The sequence below is a fragment of the Elgaria multicarinata genome, chromosome 3 (assembly GCF_023053635.1).
Source record: "Elgaria multicarinata webbii isolate HBS135686 ecotype San Diego chromosome 3, rElgMul1.1.pri, whole genome shotgun sequence".
Lineage (NCBI taxonomy): Eukaryota > Metazoa > Chordata > Lepidosauria > Squamata > Anguidae > Elgaria > Elgaria multicarinata.
Window position 1 is genome coordinate 17,960,974 of NC_086173.1, and position 23,780 is coordinate 17,984,753.

Consider the following 23,780-nt stretch of genomic DNA (forward strand, 5'->3'; position numbering starts at 1 on the left):
AACCATTATAAACCATTATAAGCAGTAGTGTAGATCCAGTGAAGGTTTCTAGGCAGGGTTGCTGTGTGTCTCCTGTTGGACAGACGGAGCTCTTTTTTCATGAAGCAGCAAAGCAAGGGGACAGGAAAAAAAGCAGCATTCCTGTAGAATGTCGCTACCACCCTTAGCTAACTCAAGTCTCCTTGTCCCCTAAACAACACACACACACATCACCCCCCACTCTTAAAAGAGCTACCCACTGTCAAAATGTAGATTGCAAGTTCCTTGGGACAGGGACCTAGGCTTTTTGCTTATGTTGTCCTGTGAAACACCATATACATTGATGGTGCTATAGAAATCGTCATCATCATCATCTCTAAAACTCTAGGAACTCTTAAGAAGCCAAGCTTGATTTGGGACTTCTGGCATCTAAAAAACAGGGTAGGCTATGGCTTACAAAAGTGTATATTCTTTTCTTCTTCTTTTTTTAAAGGTTAAAAGGTGCTACTGGACTGAGATTTTCTAAATTTAATGCCAAAAGCCAACGTTTAACGTTTATTTATTTTTAATTTTTGCTGGTAGGACACCACATTCCTAGCTTTGATACTAGAATCAACCACTTTCCTTGTTGGTGAAATTGTGGGAATTGTAAGGCTGGGAAGCTGGGCATTGGAGAGTCAAACTTGACTCTCATTCCTTCTCTGGTGCAAATTGCCCTTCCCTAAGGATGCTTCACAAAGAAGAATCTTTCCGGGTTTTGTTACAGGTAGTCACGAAGAGTCGGAAACGACTGAATGAATAAACAACAACAAGCTGTAGTATAACATATAGTTTGCTCCTAAATGTGAAAATGAAACAAAGCTCCAACCTATTATTGACATGATAGAGAAATTGACACATGTGGCTATGGTTAATCAATGGTTGAAATGAAGACACTCGGCACATGCTCAGAGAACTCTTTCTAATTATACCACATGTCCAACCTCATACAAAATAGATGCCAGGGCTGAACCCTGTCCTCACTGTGGTGGATGCAGATGAAATCAGTGTTGTGGTGTATATCCAGCAGGTTCTCATTTAGGTGGGCTGCAGTCAGCACAAACCTGTATTACCTAGTATGTAGACAATAGGTCTGCGTGCCATCCTCAGTATTATAGAAGAAGCTGAGATCTAGGGGATTCAAGTTCAGAAACCAGCATGCCTGGATTCTATCTCAACAGCCACATTTCTGGGTACAGTAAATAAATGCTGGCATTGTCTACCTTTTGTTTTAGACCTGCACAAGCTGTGACACCCTGCTCCCCTGCCCCCAAGAAACCAAACACAGCCCACCACTTCTGTATTGTCACTTGCCAGGCTCTTGTCACTTCCCCCTTGCTTTTGCAGCCCCAGATGCGCAGCAAATACAATGACTGGGTTCACACAACACACTAACCCACACTCAAGCCACCTTGAGAACCCATGGCTTGTTGTTGAGTTGTTCAAGGTGTTTAACAAGCCACACTCCAGGGTTAAAAAGTTGTCTTGTGGAAAATGTCCTGGGTTTGGACAACACACTAACCCACGGTTCAACAAACAACCCACATTCAACCACCGTGTGTGGGTTAGCATGTTGCGTGAACCCAGCCAATGTTAATATTGAGCCCCATTGGTTCAGGCTGGAGGATCGCAGGCTGTGCAGGCCTGTTGTCTCTTATGTTTTATGGTTTTAATTTTTGTGAACCGCCCAAAGAGCTTCAGCTATTGGGCAGTATAAAAATGTAATAAATAAACAAACAAACAAACAAACATATTTTCTGTGTTACTCTCAGTAATGAGAGCACACACACCCATCCAGAGGTTGTTCCTACCAGGAGTCAAGGTGCAACCAGTGCAACCACTCCTGTTCATTTCAGTGAGGAGACTGTCCATTTGAATTGTGACCCATGTCAATTAGACTTCATTTAATTCATTCATTTAATTACACAAAATTCTTCAGAAGGCACTTGAGAAAGCAGGCACTCCGTGCAGGGATCTCTTCCCCTGTATTCCAAGTCATGCCATAGTTGAGACCTGCAGAAACGACACTCACCCCCTCACCTTTCTGTTATTAACACGAAGTAGTATATATATATATTGACAGCCTTGAAACACATTTCAGCCCCAAATAACAGGGCTTCAATGGAAGCTCAGCATCTGGTTTATAAAGCCAATAAAGAGACCATAGCCAAGAGGGTGTATAGTATAGTTAGTACCTGTGCTAGAGGGTAACATATATCTCCCGTTCTCCTCTTTCCTGTTGTGGTGCTTTAGAGAAGAGAGTGAAGGCATCAATTCACGGAGAAGCTGTATGAACTGGGTGGCAAGACAAGGTGGGGATTTGGGCAGGTTGGATGGATTTGGATTGCGATGGAAAGAGCAAGGACATGGGTGGGAGAGAGGCCAAATGATTATTTTTTGTCCTTTCTAAGACAGGTGAACGGAGAGATGATTGCATAGAACAGGAGTAGGCCAAAGGTTGAATGCAGTCTACGCGTGGACTATTAGATCATTTCAGGTGGATCAGTTTGAGGTAGACCTCCAAGTTTTTGCTGATTATGGGGAATCGGGATCCTTGCAAATAATGCCAATCTGATCCAGTATGGCACTTTTTTAAAAACAAGAGGTATATTCATTTTATGTGAAACTGCCAACTGCCCAGGGCTGTCTCGTGGAGTTTTGTACATTTAAAACTTATTGGTGGACCATTTAAAAAAATAAAGTAGACCATGCAAGATAGGGGGCAACCCTCGTCCTGGCATGGAACATGAAAAAATTGCCCGTTGACTACATTTTTTTTAACAGGGGTGGGGGGATATTTTCGATCAGCAAGGGCTAGAGGTGGGCGAGCAATGGTGGCTCCAGCATGGGAACCAAGAAGACACAGGCCACTCTCCTTGAACTCTTTAACAGTTTAAGTGCTTCTGCTTCAGTGTGAACAGCGTGGCAGGTTCCTCCTTATTATCTCCACAGCCACTCACTCCTCTACTTGATCCAAGACACAAGGTTAGTTTCTATACTCAGCAGAAACATGTGGTAGAGCTTTTCTTGGACTGAACTTCTTCAGGATGCAGGGGTGTGTGGGTGGGTGTCAAGTTTAAGTGCTCCCCAAGACAAAGGGCTCCTTGCGTATATAAAACCTCCATGCACATTTTTTCATGTCAGGGGAAATGGCTTGCCTTCGTCTTCTCCTTTATATGTTGGGAGTATATTCTTTGGGAGAGCATTCAGACATGGGGTTCCCTTCCTTTGCAGACCGTGGAGGCAAAGAGCTTTTCAACCTGATTTTGCTGATCATATTGTTTTGAGCGTGGGGCGGGGGCAGGATTGGACTGGACTGGATAATCTCCAGGGTCTCTTCCAACTTGGTGATTTTAAAATTGGGGTTTGGCGAGATTAATAGTACCAGCCATGACCAACAAGGTTCTAGTTTTCTTTGAAGGTGATATGTTGCCATGGAAACTAAATAGTTGGCCCTTGTTTCTTGGTACAGAACCATCAGAGAAGGGTCTGACCTCTCCCCTCCCCCACCCCCAATAAGGGTGATGTAATCAAGTGTGGTCTGATACAAAACGAACAACAGACTGGCAAATTGCAGTTTGAGGCAGACTGAGAACAGACACAGAGGATTTGGGGCAATTCCTTGGAGCTCTACCTCTGTTCAACCTGTATATTTGCAAATAAATGAAAAGCTTACAAAATGCTATAAGCGACTTGTGGCCTCTTTCCAAAGGCAGTCAACCCTAGGTAAGCACTGCACCCCAGAGCTTTCTCACAGTGTGTAACGCTATAAAGTACACCCTTAATAGACAAATGGGATTAAGTAGCTCAGATGCATAAAGGGGGGATTTTCCAACATCTCTGTTGATGTTCACACAGGGGTGCAGCAGATTAAAAAAAACTTTGGCACTGTTTTGCCTTACTTGGGAGAGAGCAGTTGAGATACAGAATGCTGGGACAGTCCTTGGAAGTGAGACTGGGAGGGGGCCAGATGGGAAAATCCGGGGGGCTGAACTGAACCTTCAGATTGCAATTTGCCTACCCCCATCATAGGGTGGGGGAACGTTTTGGCTCTTCAGGGAGGGTTCATGGCTCAGTGGTTGAAGAGCCCCTGCTTTGCATGCAGAAGGTCCCAGGTTCAATCCCTGGCCTCCCCAGGTAGGGCAGGAAAAGCTGCCTGAAATCCTGGCAAGCCCATTGCTGCCAGTCAATGTTGACAATACTGGACTGGATGGACCAAGGGTTTGACTCAGTGTAAGGCAGCTTCCTATGTTCCTTCCTGTTTTTGGATTGCAGGTCCCATCATCCCTCACTATTGATTATACTGGCTACGGCTGATGGGAGTTTGCAGTCCAGCAAAATGTGGAGAGCAACACGTGCCCCACCACTGCCCTAGCATATGGGGCGGATTGACACAGGGAATAGACAGAGAGTGTGTCCAGTGGTTTGGTGACTGGCTGAAAAAGGCAGGGTCAGCTCACCAGGCACGTGGCAAATGGAGTTAAGCGAGATGCAATTCCTCACGAGCATAAAGCAGGAGTTTTGCATTTGCAGGCCTCCCTAAAATGGGGTGGACAGAAGTGCATAAATCCCTGGGTCTGGCTTATAATGGGCCAGTTCAGCAATCCGAGTGGCATCGGCTATGCCCCCAAGGAACCTGTTGCCGGGGGAAGCATCAGGCCCACACAGCTCATGTGAATTATCCCTCAAGGGGTGCATAGCTGAAAGGACAAACAGATGCCGATTGTTCATGGGGATGGAAGTACCCAGATGAACTCCAAGGGGTGGGGTTGCAGAATAAGCAAGGAAGAGGATATGTATGGGGGTTATTTACAGATGGCTGGAGAAAGCTGGACATGGTGGTGATGGACAGTTCAATTCAGTCTTTGGCTTGTTCACAAACAGCAGATGTGGTGTTGTAACAAGGTGGCAGAACTGCTCCTGGACTGTACCACTTTGGATAGCAGGTGGGGGGCTGCATAATAACGTACCTCTGTGTGTGTGTGTGTGTGTGTGTGTGTGTGTGTGCGTGTTTAAAAAATCTTTCCATACGTAGCTGACAGTCAAGTGTCCAGCCTTGGGTCTCTCCTTGCGATCAATCAGTGAGGTCAAAGTGCAATACAATTGCTTTTACTATGCAATCGATAAGCAATAGTTTTCCACTTCGACTTCTCTGATCGCTCGCAAAGACAGCCCTGAGGCTGGGCACTGGACATTGTCAAAGAGAAGGGTTGCAGCTTAACCCGAACCCTCATCTGCTACTTGGATTTTGTACGGACTGCAGTGATCGGTCTGCCTGCCCATCTGCCCCCTTGTGACGTAGAAACATCCAACCACACGATTCCCCCACCTGCAATCTGAAATGGTACAATATGGGAACACGTACCCTTTTATCACCACCTCGTCTGCTGCTTGTGTGAATTAACACATGGTCTATCTCTATCTTCCTGGATGAGCTGAGAGATCATAGTACCTCCTATTGTTACCAAATATTTTTACCCGTCATTTCAAAGGCACCAAACTGCAAGCAGTTAATAGGGCTGCTCCGAAAGGTTATCAGCGGATAGCTGCTGCTCCCTCCACAACTCTGCCCCAGAGTCTCTGTACATGAATGTGTGGGTTGTATGTTACAGGGAGGCTCTTTACCCCAAAGCAGAGACAATCCCAGGGGAGCTATGTGGGGCAGCAGACGCCTGTGCAGGGAAGCCTGGAGGAGGCCCTAGAAGGTGTGGACTGGGTCCAAAAGGGAGCAAGTGTCCCGGCAACATCATGGGGCTGAGACTGTACAGGGCGGCAGCTTCATCCCCCATCAGAGGTGGCGGCATCATCTCCAAGGGGGCGGTTGTGGCGATGGAGGCTTCGCCAGAATTTCCCTTGCGCTTTTTGGACTTGGCGGAGGAGACCTTGCGGTTCCGTGTCTGGATCCCATCCTTGCGCATCGCCAAGGGACGATTCACCTGAAAGGTACAAGTAGGAGCCACAAGTAAATGTGTGCTCAGCATCCCAGATAGAGATCAAAAGCAGAAATCACTATTTGGTAGGGTTAGAAGAGAAAAACATTCATGGAAAGATCATGGAGTAAAGCAACTTGTAGCCTTCCGGATGGTTTTAGCCTACAATTTGCATCGTCCCTGACTCTGAGCTATGCTAGCTAGGGCTGATGAGAGCCGTAGGCAAAACATCTGGAGCACCACAAGTTTCCCACCCCTGGAGTAAAGAATAGACTACTAGACTATAACTACAAGAGTGATACACAGCCCTGAACCTTTGGGGTATTAGATTGAAAGCTGCCATTTGCAGAGCAGGAACACAGTGCAGACAGAGGGAAGATAGGTGTAGTACTGGCCCAACTATAGAGGCAAACACTTGCAGTGCCAAAATTCAGAGGGAGTGAACAGAGGCAACTCAGCAGCTCAGTGTTCCAGGGGATACAGGAGCAGAGGAAGCTGCGTTATACGAAGTCAGACCATGAATCCATCTCGTTTAGTATCTACACTGACTGGCAGAGGTTCAGGCCGGATTCTTTGCCAGCCCTACTTGCTTGCAGGGCCGAGAGGTTGAAGCTGGCATGTTATGCATGCAAATGATGTGCCCTTACACTGAGCCACGGTCTCTCTGTGGAACCTTATGATCATAGATCTGTTGTAAGGGGAAGGTAGTAAAGAAATGACAAACCTTAAAAATGACAACAAGCAAATAGTATCCAACTGACTTCTTGGTCATTTGATATGCCACTGTTAGGCTTCTCAGCATATGATAAGACATCAGGTGGGTTTTAATTTTTTATGTGCTTAAGGCAGCAAAACAATCCTTGGGCTAAGCCCAGAGAGAAGAGTTGCTCTACCCTCATGCCTATCTTGTCCAATTTGCTTAGGAGAGATTATGTAAACCACCCAGAGAGCTTTGGCTATGGAGCGGTATAGAAATGTAGATGATGATGGTAATAATAATAATAATAACAACAACAACAACAACAACAACAACAACCCTCTACACCAGGAGTGGGCAACGTATGGTCCTCTAGATGTTCCTATCAGTCCTATAGCATGGCCAGTGGTAAGGGATGATGGGAGTTGTAGGCCGAAACATCTGGAGGGCCATAAATTGCCCACCTCTGCTCTATGCCATGGGTAGGCAATCTCCAGCCTGCAGGCCTGGGGATCAGCAGCTTAGTTGAAAAAGGCATTGCAGGTAAGAGGTGGGCAAAATGTTAAACCCTCTGCTGCTTCTCTGTTGAAAATGCCCACCCCCACCCCCAACAGCAGCATTCCCAGCATGCCCGAGAATGGCAGGAACCAGGTTGGGGAAGGCTGGAAGCAGCCATCAGAATTAAATAACACATATGGATAACACATATGGACAACCATCTGTCAGGGATGCTTTAGGGTGGATTCCTGCATTGAGCAGGGGGTTGGACTCGATGGCCTTGTAGGCCCCTTCCAACTCTGCTATTCTATGATTCTATGATTCTATATCACATGTTGTTCAGGAGAATGGCTTGTTCAAGGCCACTGCATGAGTTGATGCAGTGGGCGAGGGGACGGACCTGGCGAACCGAACGGGTGCTGGTAAGCCTGTGCTGCCTCTTGCAATTTAAATTACTCGCTGCTGTTCCCCCCACCCATCAGCGAAACCGTGGGGTTTAGCGGCAAAATGATGGTGCCCTGGCAGTCTGCTATCCAGGTGCTCACTGTAGATGGGCAACCTCCAGGCCCTACCTGCTCTGCCTTCTTATGGTTCTTTGACTTTAAACTGGACTTGGATTGGACAGCCCATGACACAGAGCCCTGTCCTCTGACAGCTCTTCAGACGGAGGATTGTCCTCTGCAAAGCAGAGGTATCTGGCCTCCCTGGTGCCTCTCAGCCCATGGAACCCTTTCCCCCAGATATTCCAGACCCAGTTTCCCTGGAAACAATCACATTCACACAGATGCCCCTGTCCCACTCACCCACCCACCACCTCACTCCTTCTGCCTACATTGTGGAGCTTGAAGTAGAGACCGCAGGCGTTGCACACGGGCTCTCCATTTGCGTTTCGGCGCCAGAGGGTGGTGGTTGTCGTTTGGCAGTTACTGCACTGGGTTCCAGCTCGCTTGCTGACAATCTGTATGAATGAATATGACAATGATTAATTATAGGCATCGATCCTTTGTAGAAGGGGAAGTACGGATGAACCTATTGTCCAGGGTCCCAAGCTCAGAAGGGCTGTGGTCACGTGGTCAGGGAGGGTTTGCACTCCCTCAGAAAGGACATGAACACAAATGGCATCCCAGATGCGGCTGTTTCTGTGGCCAACCCTAAAAACAGAAAGTGCTTTTCAATTCTGATTACATTCCTCTTTATCTAAATGCCATAACAGAGGTGGGTCATTATTTCCATTTTACAGGCCAGGAAAACTGTACTAGTTGCTGACAATGCAACCTAATATACAGCAACAGAATTCCATTCATTCTGGACATATCTTACAAGTTTTACCACTGAGGCCACAGCTAGACCGAAGGTTTATCCCTGGATCATCCAGGGGTCAAACCTGTTCATCTAGATGACACACAGGGGATCCAGTGCTCAGGCAGGGGCGAACCCTGGATGATGCAAGGATAAACCTTAGGTCTAGCTGTGGCCTAGCTCTCACTATCCTCAAGTAAACAGTGAGGTAGGTAAGGAGAGTACAGACAGGATGCAAAGAAAATATTGAGACAGAATTGTAAGGGTAAGGCGAAGGTTAAACTGGACCTTGGGGCTGGCATGTCTTTTAATTTATGAATTTTATGGTTCCATAGGAAGGGAGATAAGAACCAGGCAGCTGTATGGGGAGAAGACTGGAGCGAAGCCGATTGTAACTGTCCACTTGTCCTTGAGTGATTAACCATTCGGGCGGAGGTGTGAAGACGCTCCACGCATCAAAGCTGAAGGGAGGGGGAAGGAGTGAAAAAGAATAGTATAAAGACATCCCTGTGAAGGGAACAGGGAGGTCATCGGCTGAGATCGGTCTGGGGTGACGTATGAATTGTAGTTTTAGTTTTTAGCTTGCTTGCTCTGGGTTCTTACATATATATGCATGCTTTTATAGTTTTACTCTGTTAATCCCATGTATTCCTACCCTTTTCCTAATAAATGGTCTTAAACCTCATTTTGTGTGAGCCGTGAGTGTCTGTGCCTGGGGATCCGTGCTAAATCCAGTCAAGAAGCCAACTGTTTGCTGGGCGCTCTTCCTTTACATGGTGGCAGAGGTGGGATTCGACACGGATCCGGAGGGGCAAGATGCTGGTAGGAAAAAGGGGATAGAGACGAGGCATAGGTTTGAACCCAGCGCGAGCAAGGTCGAGTAGACAGCCGACAATGTTGCAGGACCAGGGAGCAGTAGCTTCTGGTGTGGAGTTGTTGGGGGCGACTTCTCAGGAAGGGGCGGAAGGGGATCCCATCCCAGCCACTATTGAATGGGTGGTGGAGGGGACGCCTAGCTCCGTGGAGAGGGCCCGGAGATGACATTCCGCACAGCTCTGGACGCCAAGCGAAGGGCAGGAGAGTGTGTGGTACGACATTCAGCCTAAGATCTCTTTCCCTCAGGGGATGATGGACGGAAATGGCCCAAGCGTACAGATCCCACACCCTCAAGGGGTCCCTCACCCTCAGGGGGCGGTGGATAGAAAGGGCCCAAGCGCGAAGGCAGAGGAGGAGAACAACGAGGGGAAGATGCAGCGAATGTATACGGAGTGCTTAGAGCTGATGACCCGCCACCTGAAGGTGGTCGGAATGGAGAGAGAGGGGACCTGGGGTCAGTCTCTGGCGGGATCGTCGAGGAACCGATTTGACCGGCGGGCGTTCCCAGTGTACCAGGAGGGTGATGATGTGGGGGCTTTCTTGGCGCTCTTCGAGGATACCTGCGATGAGTTGGGGGTCTCGGCCACCCAGATGATGAGCCTGCTGCGTCCGCAAGTTTCCGGGACATTGAGAGAGATGATAGCCACCATCCCTCGGGAACTGCGGCACGATTATGGGCATTTCAAGTCAGTGGCAAAGGAGCAGTATGCCCTCACGGCAGAACACTGTCGCCAAAAGTTTCGGCAGCTTACCAGGAACCCGAAGGAGACCTTCGCGGCATTCACTACACGGATGCTGACGGCAATGGAGGCCTGGATGGAGGCAGAGGGAGTCCGCGACCTCAAGGCGGCCAAGGATCTGATGGCCAAGGAGCAACTCTATCGGCAGTTCCCCGAGAAGTATGATGCCTGGATGGGGGAGAAGAACCCCAAGACACCGATGGAAGCAGCCAAGATGGCGGACCGCGTGCAGGTGTTCGAGCGGAAGGGCGCTGGGGGGACCCCTCGGGTGACGGAGAAAGGTCCGGAGCGGCGCCCCAGTGGAACGTCAGTGGAGAAGAAGGCAGCTTGGCCCGGGAAAGATCGCAGAGAAAAAGGGAGTGCCTCGTCAGCGGCGGTGGCGGCGGGGCCCCAAACGAGCGGGGGGTGCTTCTACTGCAAGGAGCTCGGGCACTTGAAGAGGGAATGCCCCAAGTTGACGGCAAAGCAGGCGGGGGCGAGCGGTGGCCCAGCTCCGCGGCCGGTCATGCGAGCGGCGGCGGCCCCACCAGCACTGGCCTCTCCGTTGTCGAATTGGAGCGACGACAGTGAGGGAGAAGTTGCTGACCTGAAGTGGGAGTACATGAGCACCGAGCCAGCCGGAGTAGCGAAGGCAGGCCAGGAGAAGCCAGGTTCCTCTTCAGTCGTCGCTATGTGGTTGGTGACCCCGGCGCAGCTCCAGTGGAGTCGGAAGAAATTCTGTGAGTGTGTGGTGGTCGATGGGAGACAGGTGCGGGCTCAAAGAGACACCGGCGCGGATTTGAGCAGCGTACATGTGGGCCTGCTCAAGCCGGGACAGAAACTTTCGGGCCGAACTGTGACAGTAACCCCGTACGGAGCACCTCCTTTCGAGGCTCCGCTGGCTCGAGTAAAGATTGAGTACCGGGGGTGGAGGGGCAAACTGGTTATACTCACGTATACCAAGGGGCCAGCTTTCCTACTGGGAAATGACTTATGTTTTAAAGTCACACAACTTGCCGTGGTTACTTGGGGGAAAGCCGCCAAGCGGAGGGAGGACCTGGGGAGCGAAAAGGAGGATGCCCCTTTATCCGAGTCACCCGAAGCTGAAGGAGAGGGAGGATGTCCTTCCCCAGAGGGCCTGGACACCCCCGAGTTCCGCCAAGAACTTCAGCAGGATCCCACCCTACAAGGGTGTCGGGAGGCGGCAGGGGGGCCGTCAGAGGGATGGGGAAAGACAGGCGCGGCGGTGTTTGCCTGGGAAAAAGGCCTGCTGTACCGGCTGTTCTCGCCCAAAGGTGGGGGGGGGTAGAGAGGAAACAACTGGTAGTACCCCAGTCGGTGCGGGGAAGGGTACTAGAAGCGGCCCATGAGTTGCTGTGGGGAGGACACCTGGGTATCTGCCGAACCCTGGAGCGGGTGAGCCGGGATTTTTACTGGCCGGGGGTAGCCCAGGAAGTACGGGGCTTCTGCTCCACGTGTGACACCTGCCAACGAGTAGGGTTTCCCTGGGATCACCCTAAGGCCCCACTTCGTCCTTCCCCCATCACAGAGGTGCCATTTGAAAAAATGGGGGTGGATATCTTGAGACCGTTCAGCCCAGCCACTTGGTCGTGGAAGAAATACATTTTAACACTGGTAGATTACGCCACCCGGTTTGTGGAGGCGGTGCCCCTGGCTACGATCTCCACTCCGCAGTTGGCAAAGGTGATGATGACGATTTTTACCCGCTTGGGGGTCCCCAAAGTACTGGTACATGATTTGGGAGGGGGAGTTATGTCCCAGCTGCTGAAGGAACTATGGAAGTTGGTGGGAATGCAGCAGTGTACGTCCGCGGCGTACCACCATGAGGGCAACGGGCTGGTAGAGCGGTTTAACCAAACCCTAGGGAGAATGCTGAAGGCGTACGCCACTAAACACATTGGGACCAAGCCCTACCCTATCTCCTTTTTGCTGCCCGAGATGCCAAGAGCGATAGCTTGGAGTTTTCGGCGAACGAGCTGGTGTTCGGGAGGGAATTGAGAGGCCCACTAAAGTTGCTGAGGGAAGGGTGGGAAGGGTGGACCAATCCCACTCCTGTTTCCGTAGTAGCGTACATGCAAAATTTACAGAACTTGCTGAGGGAGGTAGGAGAGGCTGCTCAAGAGAACTTAGCCCAAGCCCAAGAAGTCCAAAAGGGGTGGTACGATAGGAAGGCACGGCAGCGGGTGTTCCAGGAGGGAGACAAGGTACTGGTTTTAAAACCACTGAAGCTGGAAAAGCTCGCAGTCAGATGGGAGGGGCCCCTGGTGGTGGAGAAAAAGCTAAACGAGGTTAATTATCTGTTAAAGGACCCCGCCACCCAATGCCGCTCCAAAGTGTATCATGTAAACATGATGAAGCCGTTTCAGGAGCGAGTTGTTCGGGTATGCCAGGTGGGAAAGGGGGACCCGCTAGATCAGCAGTTCTCAACCTGTGGGTCGGGACCCCTTTGGGGGTCGAATGACCCTTTCACAGGGGTCGCCTAAGACCATCGGAAAACAAATATTTCCGATGGTCTTAGGAAACTGTATTGACTGAACTATGTCATGTATCATCTTTTGTATTATTAAAGCTATTGTTATGTATTATTTTCATTAGCAAACCATCCCATGACAATGGATCGTGTAGAGAAGAACGAAAATAATTTTATGGTTGGGGGTCACCACAACATGAGGAACTGTATTAAAGGGTCGCGGCATTAGGAAGGTTGAGAACGAACCACTGCGCTAGATGGAGAGGCGGGAATGGACGTCTTAGCTAGTTATCGGGGGAAGGAGGGGCTGGCCGACATTCAGATACCGGAGGAATTGGGCCAGACACAGCAAGAGCAGCTGAAGCGATGTCTAAGGGGGTTTGAGGAGCTGTTTTCAGGGTTGCCGGGGCGAACGTCCCTGACAACACACTCCATTGACACAGGGAATCACCCACCGATCCAGTCCCCTCCCCACCAACTGAACGGCAGGCAGTTAGAGATAGTGAACAAGGAGATCGAGGAGATGTTGGCAATGGGGGTTGTGAAAAAGAGCCACAGCCCCTGGTCCTCCCCCCTCGTCCTCGTGGCGAAGAAAGATGGCTCGATCCATTTCTGCGTGGACTTCAGGAGGCTAAACAGTGTTTCCACGGTGGCGGCTTATCCCATGCCACGTACGGATGATCTAATAGAAACACTAGGGAAAGCCAGATACATATCCACATTGGATTTAACCAAGGGATATTGGCAGGTGCTGCTAGATGAGGACGCTGCCTTGAAGTCCGCCTTTTCCACCCCTAGGGGGCACTACCAGTTCACAGTGTTGCCGTTTGAGCTCTCGAATGCTCCGGGAGGCTTTCAGAAACTAATGGACCAGGTTTTAGAGGGGTTGGGGGCTTTTTCGTGTGTTTACCTGGACGATGTGGCGGTGTTTAGTGACACCTGAGAGCAGCACTTAGAACATCTAACTCAGGTGCTGGGGCGGCTACGGGAGGCTGGGCTAACCGTGAAGGCCTCCAAGTGCCAATTTGGAAAGGGGGAAGTAACGTATCTAGGACATCGGGTAGGGCAGGGAGCGTTAAAGCCCCTGGAGGCCAAAGTGGAGGCAGTCCAACAGTGGCCTGTCCCACAAACTGGACTGGCAGGTCCAGTCCTTCTTGGGGCTAGCGGGCTACTATTGCAGATTCGTTCCCAACTTTAGCCAGCTCGTGGCCCCTCTGACTGATCTGTGTAGGAAGAGGCAGCCGGTGAGGGTACAGTGGACGGAAGTTTGCCAGCAGGCATTCGAAAGGTTAAAAGAAAAACTAAAGCGGGCTCCAATTCTCCGGGCGCTCGATTTCAATCGGCCATTCGTGGTGCAAACGGACGCTTCCGAAGCAGGGTTGGGGGCGGTGCTGCTTCAGGAAGGAGAGGGAGGGCAGCTCCAGCCAGTCGCGTTCATTAGCAAGAAATTGCTGCTGCGAGAAAGGGCCTTGGCTACCATCGAAAAGGAATGTTTGGCCATTGTATGGGCAGTGGAGAAATTACGGCCGTACCTGTTGAGGCGGCCATTCCAAATACAAACCGACCATTCCCCGCTGTGCTGGCTATCCCAGGTGAAAAACAGGTCAGATTATCAAGAGAGTATGAGCATTTCTATAACGGGCACAATTCAATGCAGGAACTACCACTTTTAGAGCCAGGAGAGAAAGAGTACATATGAAACAATGGAGAAAAGAAATGGCTGCATAAGGAAAATATGGAAATATTCTTTTGAGAAAATGAACACGGAATACATAACAGAAACTGGCAATATCTTCTTCCTACTACTGAAAAGGTACAATCACCAAATGCCTAAACAGTACCTGAAAACCCAAGTTCATTTTGTGAACCGCCCAGAGAGCTCTGGCTATTGGGCGGTATAGAAATGTAATAAATAAATAAATAAATAAATTTACTGAGATTCTGCCAGAGCTGTCTTGTAAGACTACCAGTGGTGTTACTACTTGTTCTGGGTGAGTTATTCAAAAGTCTTAAATATTTAGAGATGAGTGAATATGTGAACCACCAAACTACACTGTTGATATATTTAAATGTTTCTTTAAACAATTAAATATTGCTTAAATATTTCCATGTGGCTTGTTTAAATATTTCTGTGTGGATAATGCCATTATATAGTTCAGTCACCAGGTGGTGCTGGCGTTGATTGTATTTGGGTGGAGACAGGAGTTCCTTGCTGCTGTTCTGGTCTTGTTAGAGAAAGGCATTAAAGTTCCTGTCTGGCTTCCAGAGTGGTGGCTCCTCTAAACCTTCCATGACAGTACCAGATTTTTTTTGTAGCTGTTCTACAGGATTAACACTCTTGGCCTCTAGGCAACACTGATTCCATCCTTGCTGCCTCTACCGCCATTTTCCAATGCCAACAGCCATTGATTATCATCTGATGTAACTGATTGAAATACAGAGGTTAGAATTGGTGTGGACCCTTTTATCTTGCTTATGAATACTATTGATTCTGAATTTTCTTTGGCATCGAGATGACTTTATTTGAAATCTTTTCACGGCTTTCAGGATTGTCCTGGCAAGATATTGGAGAAAGTGTGATTATTCTATCTGGAAAGGAGGTGTTAAAAAAAAAGTTGTGGAGCTAGCCAAGATGAATAAACTGACTATATCAAGAGGAGAAATGCACTCTATCCTACAGTTTCTATAATGGAATATTGGAACAAATATTGTCATTTTATTACAGTGTTTCACAATATTGAATAGAACGGTAAAACTTTTAGACATATATACTAATTTATTACCCCCACCTGCTCCCTCTGACAGCTGCAGCCATCTACTTTAAGCAGCATCCCTGACAAGGCTCACCTGGCGCCAACGCTGCTATCTTTCCGGCGCCAGGTTAGGACTTTCCCCTTTGCCCAGGCATATGGCAGCACATCTTAAGCACCCACGTGTTTATTTTTAACGGTTTTAAATGTTTTATGTATGTATGTTCTGCGTTTTAGAATTTTAAATTTTGTATACTCGTTTTTAATCTCAATTTTAGAATTTCTGTAAACTGCCCAGAGAGCTCTAGCTATGGAGGTAGTATATAAATGTAATAAATAAATAAATAAATAAATAAATAAATAAATAAAATTAGAATGCCACTTAGGGCAAAATCTTATGTATATTTAGACAGAAAAAGTCCTACAATTCTCAGCACTCCCCAGCTGGGGGATGCTGGGAGTTGTAGGATTTTTTTCTGTCTAAACTTGCATAGGATTGTGCCCTTAAACAGACAGCTGGAATCCAGAGACAGGAGACTTATGAGGGGCAGCAAAGTAGAGATTCCCAGTCTGATGGGGAGGGGGGGAAACTTACCAGGCGCTTCTTGGGCCGGATGAGAGGCCGGTTCTGACCATTCATCTTGTGGTAGAGCCCGCAGGCATTACAGAGATAGTGGCCGGTGCCATCCCTTCGCCACAGCGGTGTGGCTGTGGCACCACAGTTCACACACTCACGTGCCTCTGAGGGAACAGATGGAGACAGAAAGTCAAGCAAGAAGGGGCAGCATAGCACCTTCAGCTCTGAAGGAAAGCTCTGAAAAAGACACATCTGTTTTGACTGACCTTCCCATAATGTTCAGACGGTTTTTATTGATCTATTGTTTTTATAGATTTTTGTTTTATCTACTTGGCATTGTTGTTGTTTTTAATCTTGTATGCTACTTTGAGAGGTTTCCACCCTTAAAGGTGGACTGAAAAGAATGATTAACAAATTAATTAGTTAATTAATAAGGTGAGGGGCCTTTCACCTGTAGGAAATGCTGCCAACATTATCTCTGATGCAGTGCTGGGCTGGAACAAGAAAGTAGGTAGAGCCTAATTAATTAGGGAAGGAGCAAGAAAGTAGGTAAGGCCTAATTAATTTGTTCAGTGGCTCATCAGAATTTGGGAAGTAGAATATCTATTCATATGCATACGGGATAAAGAAGGACACCCTCTGCATGATAAAGATACACTACTATAGGCTAAGTTCAGTTAGGACTCTGCCTTTAGCCTGTAAGCTCAGCTTCAAAACCTTCTTACTGTGCCAGACCCAGAGCTGTAAAGTTGGAATTAGAGTACTACTGAGCAGATGCAGAGCCCATTTACAGTGTGCGGCAGGAACACATCGCACAGGTCTGGAATTGAAGGACTCTAAGAACTTCTCCAAAATGGAATTTGGCCTGTGAGCTGAAAGCAGTTTCCCACCCCTGGATTATGGCAATTTTTTTAAAAAAAAAAGTATTAAAAGAAGACACTGCCTTTCTGGCTGACATCATTTCACCAGCGTGCTCTTTTTGTTTGTTTGGACCTCTACTTAAAGTTGTCAGGACTGGAATTTGACAATTTATGGATGCAAAAGCATTTGCTCTACCACTAAGCCACATACATTCCTTGACTTAGGAGAATTTCCCCTGCCATGCCCACTAGTGTGAACGGAACATACCAGGATGTACAACATACAACTTCCACCCACAATTAACCAGGTTAACCATTCAGCCCTAAACTTTGATTCTGCAACTTCCTTTGTCTGCATTGGTAAAGCAGACCCCCACTTGAGTCTCAGACATCTTGGAATCCTTCACCAAACTGTGGGTGGGTAATGTAGCTTAGCCTTTCCCACCAACCTGTTGCCCGCCAGATATTTTTGGATTTCAGCTCCCATCAGCAGCGGCCAGCATAGCCATTGCTCAGGAATCCTGGGAGTTGTAATCCAAAACATCTAGTGATGGGGGAAGACTGTTGTAGGACACATCCCAAATTCAAGGGCAGGCCCTGCTTTAGGCATGCAGCAAAGTGAATTGGCAGAATGGACTGAACCACCTCAGACAACAGGTGGGGGGATCACATGTTTGTATGCTGCCTGACATTAAAAACAACAACTGCACTCTGCCAATAGAAAACCAGCACAGCAAGCCAAAGGACAGAGTAAAAAAAAAAGCTTCCTAATGTGTTAGGTTTTCCCTTTACAGGGGGATTTTTTTTTAATGTAGAGAACCATTTAAAAATTGTATCCCCCCCCACCGTCTAAAGTGGTACAGCCCACTCCACCACCTGGTTTCCCTCTTCATTCTATGGCACGTGGGCAACCCAGCAGAAGATCTCACCTGTGGGGGAGAGCTGTGTAGGCCCTCGTATTTTGGGGGAGTATCCAGCTGTCAGGGGGCTCCCGACCGGCTGGAAATATCCATACTCCTGCCCCATGGCGTAAGGGCTATGGGCCGCTCCAGTCGAAGTCCCCAGGGGCAGCAGTTCGGTGTGAGTGGGGCTCATCCGTTCCGTCTTCAACATCTCCAGGTATCTGGGGCTCCCCTTGCTGTCCTCAGGGCTGAGATCCTTGGGCGAGGGAGGGGCTTGGAGGGTCTGGTAGGAGGACGTTGCCGAGGTGTAGATCGGAAGTCCAGTGTGAGGTTTCCCAGAAGCACTGGAGGCCCATGTGGCTGTGCTGTAAGGGTGCCCGTCCACCCACTGCAAACCATTGAGGATAGGATACAATTGCCGCACTGTTGGCAAAGGGGGTGGAATTTTAACAAAAGCCATTAGTTGTGAGCGGTGGCATAATGTATTTGTTGCTGTATTTTAATTTATTTACAATATTTGTATAGCACTAGCGGCGACCGACAAGAGATAAAATGCACAGAAGAGAAAAAAGAATGAAGAATGAATTAAGAATGAAACATGACACCAAAATTATTCTTTAAAAAACAGTGTGTCAATAAAACCGAGGTTGGTCAGCCTGCCTGACCTCGAGGCAGGGAGTTCCATAGGAAGGGGGCCACCACACTGAAGGCTCTTCTCCAGGTGGACTCCAGTCAGGCCATAGGGCCATGAGGATCCACCAGGAGCATGCCCTCTAATGACCTCAGTGATCAGGCAGGTTGGTAAGGGAGGAAGCACTCTCTCGGGTATCCTTGGTCCCAAGTTGTTTAGGGCTTTGTGCGTTAGTGCCAGAACCTTAAACATGGCCTAGTAGCAAATAGGTAGCCAGCATATGTAGGTGGAAATGTTCGGGGCAGTGAGCCTACGCTAGGGGTTGCAGATGAGAGAGAGAGATGCCAGTGATTCACTGTGATTCACTATATGCTCGTTCTCTGCATGTCAGTCCGTATATAGCCAAAATGGCACCACCCACGCGCAAGACGGAGGTTTCAGAATGCTTGGGAGAACCCCAAGGGTTTGCAGAAATCCAAACTACTTTGGAGGCAGTGGGGGTGGGGACCAAAATAGCCCCGTCATAACTGAGCGTGCTCAATGGTCACACAATGCTGAGTGTCTGTGACGGGGGCAGGGGGAATTGGGGGTGGAATGGAGTATCATGGAAAAGGGCATGGCTGGCTGGGACCCTGCATAGGGGTACGCCACACTGCCACATATTTCTCCCAGGCCCACTTGTACTTCACTATTTGCAATGTGAAAACAGCAATACCAACATACGCTAAGAAACTGAGAATGATGAAGCTACAGAGAGGCACTAGAGCAAAGGCGGGGAGCGAAATCCACCTCCTTCCCCAGTCCCCCATTTGGTGGTTCCCCAGCGTCTGTGCAGTTTTCTCCCTGTTCTAAAAGTTTGAAACACCTTTCCTTTGGCTTAGTTACTGGCAGGAAGAGCTGACAACTATTACCCAGAGGACCTTTTCTTCTGCCGCTCCCAGTTTGTGGAATGACTTGCCGGGAGAGATTCGTCAACTTAACAGTCTTCCAGAATTTAAGAAAGCCGTAAGTCTGATCTCTTCCGGCAGGCCTACCCAGTTGAATTTTAAGATGCCTTTTTTTAATGGTGTGCTGCTTTTAATGATGCACTGGTTTTAAACGTTTGAATTAGTTGTATGTATTTTATGGTGTTTTTATTTGTGTTGTACCCTGCCTCGATCCAGAGGGAGAGGCGGGTAACAAATAAATATATTATTATATATTATTATTTAAGTGAAAATACACTGTTGTTTTTGGCCACACCCCCTTTTCCCTTCAGCCCCACCCTCCACTGGAATGCAACCCCAGAGAGCTTCTCCAAAATTGGATCCAGCCCTTGAGCCGAAGACTTGGCCCCTGTCTTTACGGCGGCGCTTTGGTGGCAGCAAACAATGGCTAGTAGAAGCAGAGGGTTTAGTCCCTGAACCAGTTTTCAGTGCCAGGGCTCAGACCAAGCATGTGTAGTAATAGTAAAAATGCCTTTGAAAATGTGCAGAGTGCCGTTGCCATATACCCTCCCATCCACACACCCATCTGTGATTAAAAAGATGGGTAGTACAATTTCCAAGGGCATGTCTACACAAAGGGTTTGCCCCGGGGTGGCTTTGCAGTAGCGACACATCATCTACATGACGCAGCCGCCATTGGGAAGCCATCCGGGGCAAACCATGGAAATGGCGCTCCAAAAAAGTCGGGCACTTACCCCGACTTTTTGGGCAGCGGAACCCATGGCGCCCCTAATGGTTGCCATGGGCGGCCCCACACCTACAAAAGGAAGTGAGGGGTGGCTACTAGGAGGAGGGCTTTCTCCGCTGTGGCACCCCGGCTGTGGAATGAGCTCCTCAGAGAGGGCCGCCTGGCGCCTACACTGTACTCCTTTCATTGCCAGCTGAAGACCTTTTTATTCTCTCAGTATTTTAACACTTAATTTTAACTTAAATTTAAATTTTATTGTTCTAATTCTGTATTTTAATCTTATATCAATTTCTGCTGCGTGGTTTTATCCTGGTTGTGCTTTTTTTACTGTATTTTGTATTTGTGTTTTCAGACTGTTGGTTGTTTTATTATGATTTTAATTTTTGCGAATCGGCCAGGGAGCTTCAGCTATTGGGCGGTATAAAAATGTAATAAATAAATAAATAAAAAGTAAAAAAATAAATAAAAACGGGGGGGGAGAAGAGGAATGGGAGTGCTCCTCCCCCCTTTTTATTTTTATTTTCTGTATCGCCGCAGCTGCGCAATGCTAAACATAAAAAGAAACATAATAAACATAAAAAGAAATGGGGGGAGGAGCAGGCAGCCAGAGGGAGGAGAGGAGAGGTGGTTCGACCCGAGTCCCTGTCCCCTCTCCTCACGACCTCTCTCTGGCTGCCTGTTCCTCCCCCTTTTTTATTACCTGTATCTGCGCAGATAAATATAATAAAATTTTAAATGGGGGGAGGAACCCCCCCCGTTCCTCTCCTCCCCTCCCCATTTTTGTTTTTGTTTTTTTAACTTTTAAACATAGGAAAGGTTCGCACTTGTGTTCCTTCCTGTGCAGATGTCAGGAAGGAATGCAAGTGCGGGTGCAAGGCGCCTTGTGGCACCAAAGCGCCGCCGTAAAGACAGGGGCCAAGTCTTCATTTAAAAATGAGGTATTAGGGCCAACCACCAGATGCTGCTGCATCCGTGCAATCATGCCATACATACCTGGAGAGTGCCTGTAGGATTCAGGCATGCGAGAGAAATATGCGGTCACGGTCCCGGAATCAACACCCTCTGAGCCGGGAAAGAAGAGGTCGGAGTCATCGTTTGGTTGCAGATGGGAAGGTTCTAAATAATGGGGGGCAGAGTCCTGACCCCCCACAGTGGAGTAATCCATTGCCCACTCTTATTTAGAATTTTCCTTCACAGAAGATAAAACCTACAAGGATAAGAAAGAGAGTGTCACACAAAACAGGGTACTGGGAGTCAAAATTCTTCACAAATGAATGTATTATATTGAATACCTGGAGCCTAGTGGTTAGAGCAGAATGGGGATGATAGGAATCAGAACTCATGGGTTATATTTATAAATATAAGAAAATTTGTGGTTATCTAGTCTTTTGTCTTCAATTCCAAAACGCTCTATAGACTGGAAAGATTTCATTCAATGGGTAAGGAATCATTTGTCCCTCTCTCCAAACAGCATCTATACTCTTTTGAGTATAAAATAGGCTATTGCTTTCTAGATTGGTGGTTTTCAAAATGTCTACCTTCAGGGAGCATTCCCTTACATACATTTATGTATTTAGACATTGACTCATTTACTGAAGAAACCCTGCAAGTCTTCCACGGAGACATCTGCCATGGAGGGACAGAGGAATACGGCAGAAGGTTCTGGAGCCATGTTCTAGAGCAGGGGTTCTTAATCTGGGGTCCATGGACCCCCAAGGGGTCCATGGATGGGCTTCAGGGGGTCCATGAAAGCCAAATAAATTTATTCATATTTTGTGTATGTCATACACTGTATGAGGCAATCAATTTTCAATAAAATAAAGTATATTCATTGCATGCAAAGTTGTGTTTATGTGCTTAAGTGCATTTTTCTAGGGAGGGGGTCCATAGCTTTCACCAGATTTTCAAAGGGGTCTGTGACTCAAAAAAGGTTAAGAACCACTGTTCTAGAGGGTACACTCAGTCCATGTGGAGCAGTATTGAAGAGCAGTTTCTCCTCTGATAAATCTCCTTCCAAGCTAGCTCAGGCTTCTTGGAACGCAGCTTGAAAATCACTGCTCTAAAATCAAACCCAAAGGAGATATATTAATGGATATTGAACTGCTTCTCCCTCTTTACAGCACAAAACAGAAATATCCCCATCTCCAAAACAGACAATGTTAAAAAAAATCTAATGAAAGGAAGGGGTAAGATCCGAATTGTAATAATATTGCTCTGCCAAACTGAAAAATCTTGGGATATACTGAGGTGCTCTGATTGTTTTCCAACCATTAAGCTGCCCTGGGGTTGAAAAATGAAGGGTGTTATGTACAGTACCAAAATGGGAGGGGAAAAAAGGAAGCAAGATGGTTATAAAGTGGGGGGTAACTAATTCCCACCCAACTTTAAATACTTTGAATTTTTTAAAATATAAAGAGCTGGGCCTGCACGTGTATGTGTATAGCCCCAATCAGAATCAGATACTTGTAATAGTACTAATGTTTGGAATGGGGGCAGAAGGCTTCCCTGGTGTCATGTCTAGCCCTGGTTGGGGGAAGGTGTTTCAGGTGATCAATCCGAATCAGACTCTGAGGTAGAGGAGACGGCGCCAGAAACATGCCAGATTACACCAGTGGGGAAAGCAACTCTCACGGGCTCGTCACCAGCTGGAAATGAACCTTCTCCAGAGCTTATCTCCTCAAGGGTAAACAACACACAGTCAGTAGGAAGCCAGTATTCTTCCGAAGGGGAGGGCACGGAGAGGTTAGCTGATCCTAGAGTACGCCGCAGACTAAAATGGGCGGAGCTAAAGGAAGGTGAGAGAAAGTCAGCCCGGCTGACATCTTGTCAGAAGCTGCCTCACACCCAGGCCATTTCTATACCTGCTTTTTTCCCCCTGTGCATGCAAATGACACACACGGGATCCCGGGAGCAGGCAGCGACGATCCCTCCATTTCCCTGGGATAATCCTTAGGCCCCAGTCTTTCTGAAGTTACCATGTTTTCGCAAAGGGCTTTCCATTCTTCTTAAAAGAACAATTGTCTCGCGTAGTTTGCATAGTTTTGCCTAGAGGAAAGTTTCTAGAGATTAGACTCCCTTCAGGTGGGAAGAGATGTTTATTGCCTGAATAAAACTTTGTGGATTACGTGGCAGACCTCGTTATTGTCTCCCAGGAAGGCGGGAAGTCTTGGGAAACATGACACCTGGTTCCCTGCCAGATAACTGATTGGCATTATCCTGAGTGGATGAGGCAAAGTAGGGTGGCCATGTGCCCTACTTTATGGAGGACAGTCCTCTATTTGAAGGTCTGTCCAGTCCAATTCTGGTTTAAAGATAAAGCAGCCTAAGACGTCCAACTGAGCACCTTGAAACTGCTCATCTCGTTAGCACCTAGACGGCAGACTGACACAGTCCTGACTTTTCACAGTCTTTCCCCGCCCCCTTATGATGAGATATGCTGTATTTCTATCTAAATAACAGCAATGATTTCTACCTTTTAATCTATACATATAGGTTAACATATGCACATTTTATACAGAGCTGTGTCCTCCTTTTTGGGTGATGCATAAGCGGCCTGTGTACAACATCTGCTGCTCTACAGGGTTAAAATGCCAGACTGCCACTATTCTAATTCCTATCGTCAAAACATCATGTGAGGTACATTGCACACCACAACGTATTTCCCATGGGATAAATGAAAACAATTGTTTAATAAACGTCACATGCAGACTGCCTGGCTCTTTATATGGCTGTTGGCAGCACCACGTAGTTAAACTGTGGAATTTGCTACCACAAGATGTAGGATGGCCAGCAATTTGGTTGGCTTTAGAATTCCTGGAAGAGAATCAATGGTGACTAACCCTGATGGCTCTATGCTAC

The 23,780-nt window shown here is 47.8% G+C and overlaps 1 protein-coding gene across 2 annotated transcripts in view; it reads right to left on the reverse strand.

Moving 5' to 3' along the window:
- Window positions 1-1,889: 1,889 nt before the first annotated feature.
- GATA1 (GATA binding protein 1) overlaps window positions 1,890-23,780 on the reverse strand; it is a 40,669-nt gene continuing 18,778 nt past the window's right edge. The window contains exons 2-7 of one of the 2 annotated variants that reach the window (XM_063119484.1): window positions 22,784-22,967; window positions 20,916-21,129; window positions 17,645-18,040; window positions 15,874-16,019; window positions 7,976-8,101; window positions 1,890-5,954 (exon numbers count right to left, since the gene is read on the reverse strand). In XM_063119484.1, coding sequence (XP_062975554.1) covers window positions 5,640-5,954; window positions 7,976-8,101; window positions 15,874-16,019; window positions 17,645-18,040; window positions 20,916-21,087 — 1,155 coding nt within the window. In that variant the 5' untranslated portion in view covers window positions 21,088-21,129; window positions 22,784-22,967 and the 3' untranslated portion in view covers window positions 1,890-5,639. The remainder of the gene's footprint in view (window positions 5,955-7,975; window positions 8,102-15,873; window positions 16,020-17,644; window positions 18,041-20,915; window positions 21,130-22,783; window positions 22,968-23,780) is intronic. The other variant, XM_063119483.1, reaches the window with a different exon arrangement.